This window comes from Neltuma alba, unplaced genomic scaffold (assembly GCF_004799145.2).
Source record: "Neltuma alba isolate B1F8T4 unplaced genomic scaffold, ASM479914v2 tig00002507_pilon, whole genome shotgun sequence".
In the NCBI taxonomy this organism is placed as follows: domain Eukaryota; kingdom Viridiplantae; phylum Streptophyta; class Magnoliopsida; order Fabales; family Fabaceae; genus Neltuma; species Neltuma alba.
Genome location: NW_021632888.1, coordinates 46,573 through 49,037, shown reverse-complemented (window position 1 = coordinate 49,037; position 2,465 = coordinate 46,573). Strand labels below are relative to the sequence as shown.

The 2,465-nt window shown below is 34.9% G+C and overlaps 1 protein-coding gene across 1 annotated transcript; it reads right to left on the bottom strand.

Moving 5' to 3' along the window:
- Window positions 1–1,569: 1,569 nt before the first annotated feature.
- On the bottom strand, window positions 1,570–2,141 carry LOC114730519 (Bowman-Birk type proteinase inhibitor-like). The gene has a single exon (XM_028917604.1). It carries the CDS (start codon window positions 2,116–2,118, stop codon window positions 1,789–1,791), a length of 330 nt encoding a protein of 109 aa, XP_028773437.1. The 5' UTR covers window positions 2,119–2,141; the 3' UTR covers window positions 1,570–1,788.
- Between the last annotated feature and the right edge of the window lie 324 nt (window positions 2,142–2,465).

The following is a 2,465-nucleotide window of genomic DNA, read 5'->3' as shown; positions in this document are numbered from 1 at the left end:
ATCATTTCACGGATTAGTTTGCTTTTTTCCCCCCCTTTCTTTTCAGTTTTTTTATTTTACATCAATTCTGTACCATTAACCCGCTTTACGATCAATAAGTGACATTCTTTGAACTTAAAAAGTTTGGATACAAGAAGATCTGATCTTGTCCACCGGCTGCAGAAACAAGAGCGTCGTTTTGTGTCACTGTGAATGCTGCGCTTGCTTCCAAAATTCATTAACTAATTCAAAATCTCAACCCTTGGTTACGATTTCCGGGCCCCAACTCTTTTTATCTCCGAATCTCGTCCTTCCATGTGTTATGCTTTTTTTTTTTGGTGAAGGAGGACCATGTGTTATGCTTTTGCCCCAACGCGAACAACGTGCTTAATTAAAATATTACTGGCTTTCGCAGCAATTGTCATGTTAGAATTTTAATAATGAATTAATCATTTTTATATAATCTTAATCCATTCCAAAATGCTACATCCCTCTTTCACAGCATAAGTCTTTTTGAAATAATTGTTTCAATTTATATGTCATTTTAAAAGTTAATTTAAAGTAGCATTTAAAAGAACAATATCTGCATTAAGTTCTTTATATCCATTATAAGAAACTTGACCCATATTTTTAAAATATATAATTTTATTTATGCATTTTTATGAAATTGACTTTTGTAAAAGATTGCACGGGCCAGGTAACAATTCATATGCTACATGTGTGTTTTGTCCGTATATTGATGAAATATTCATAGACGTGGTCCACGTGACTACGACGATGCCAGATAACAATTCATGGCTGGGTTGTGCTAATCTCACCTCTGTGGCTCTGTGGCATCCACACATTTTTCTCTATTATTCGAGTTTGCAAACAGATAATTTTAATTCATTTTATCCTTCAAATTTATAATATCTTTCTAATCTAGCCCTCTCTATCAGCTGCACCTGTTAAAAAAATTTCATTGAAAGAGTAATTTTCCATGCAACCAAAAGTGTACAACGAAGTATTTTTAAGACAAGTTAAAAATAGGTTTCCAGACCTTTCAACAAAAAGAAAGTTTTGCTCAAAAGAGAAAATTCATTAAACCTGAAAAAGGGAATTAGCCAATTCCCCCTCTACAGCCAGTCCTATCATTTTCGATCCGAAGTAAAATTCTAGCAACCCCATTAAACGGATACCATTTCCATTTCGAAGTAAAATTCTAGCAACCTCATTAAAAAAAATTATATATATCATATAAAATTTTTAATACATTGCATTATTTATAAACTATGTACATGGTCTTGCTGGTTGCCCATTTTCATTAAATGTTTGTAGAAGGTTTATACATGTCATGTTCATTTCTCATTGTGTTGTGCGAAATTTTAGTCCACACTGGAGCAAACAAGGCTTAATATAGATTCACAAACAGCACCACTAAATGATATATACAACAATTTGTTCCTAATGTACCAGGTCATCAAATCCTCCCTTCATTCTTTAATATAAGAACTACTTAATTAATTAGACTTAATTAACAAAAATCAAATAAATTAGTTAATTATAACAAATGTGACATGAATGAAATCCCAAGAACGGAAAATTAGAGTGTTTGGATCACCAAGGAACACGTACAGATCATATGAGCCTGCAAGCAAAGGAGTTTGCAAAGAACAAACTGCAAAGCACGCAAGGCACACACGATACTTCATTTATTTAAGATATATAGTTTCACATACGTACGTACACAGAAATCACATAGATATAAGATTACAACACCATAATTATCATATTAATTATTATTGATGATGAGAAGAGGCATGACTAGCATTAATTGGAGGAGGAAGGACAAGGGTCGTAGCAGAAAGTGGTGACGTCATAGCAACTGCAAGAGGGAGGCCAGATGAGTAGGCAGATGCAATTCTTACAAGCAGAGTGGCAGGTAGTTCCAACATCATTGCATCTGCATTGGGGTGGGTCTGATTTTGTGCAGGTGCAGTTGTTGCAGCAGGCACCTGTGGTGGATTTCACCATGTAATTGGCCTCACCGCCGTTCATCATTGCCTGAGCCAGCACAGTGTTTGGATCACGGCGACCTGACACTGCCGTGGCTGTGAAGGCCATTAGGAACAGCACCAGAGCAAGCTTCATCACGGCCATCTGTTCTTAACTCTTCTTTCCTTTTTGCTTTGTGGAGAGGCCATAAGAAAGCCAGGGCTATTTATAGGGGCATCTTGAGGGTTATCCTAATGTTTTTATTGAGTTTGAATTTTGAAATATCAGTTTATTATCTTCTGTTTTTCTACTTCTTTAGTTTTAGCTTCATCTCTCACTTAATTTAATTTCATTTAAATTAGTTTTTATAATTCTAATTTTCATTATCTTTGAAACACTTCGTTCTCCACCGGCCATTAGCAGGTTTGAATATGCTTCAATAAAACGAAGGAATTATTGGGTAATGCCTCAAGAAAATTTTGAGTGAGTTATTATTTTGTTTATAACCCAAG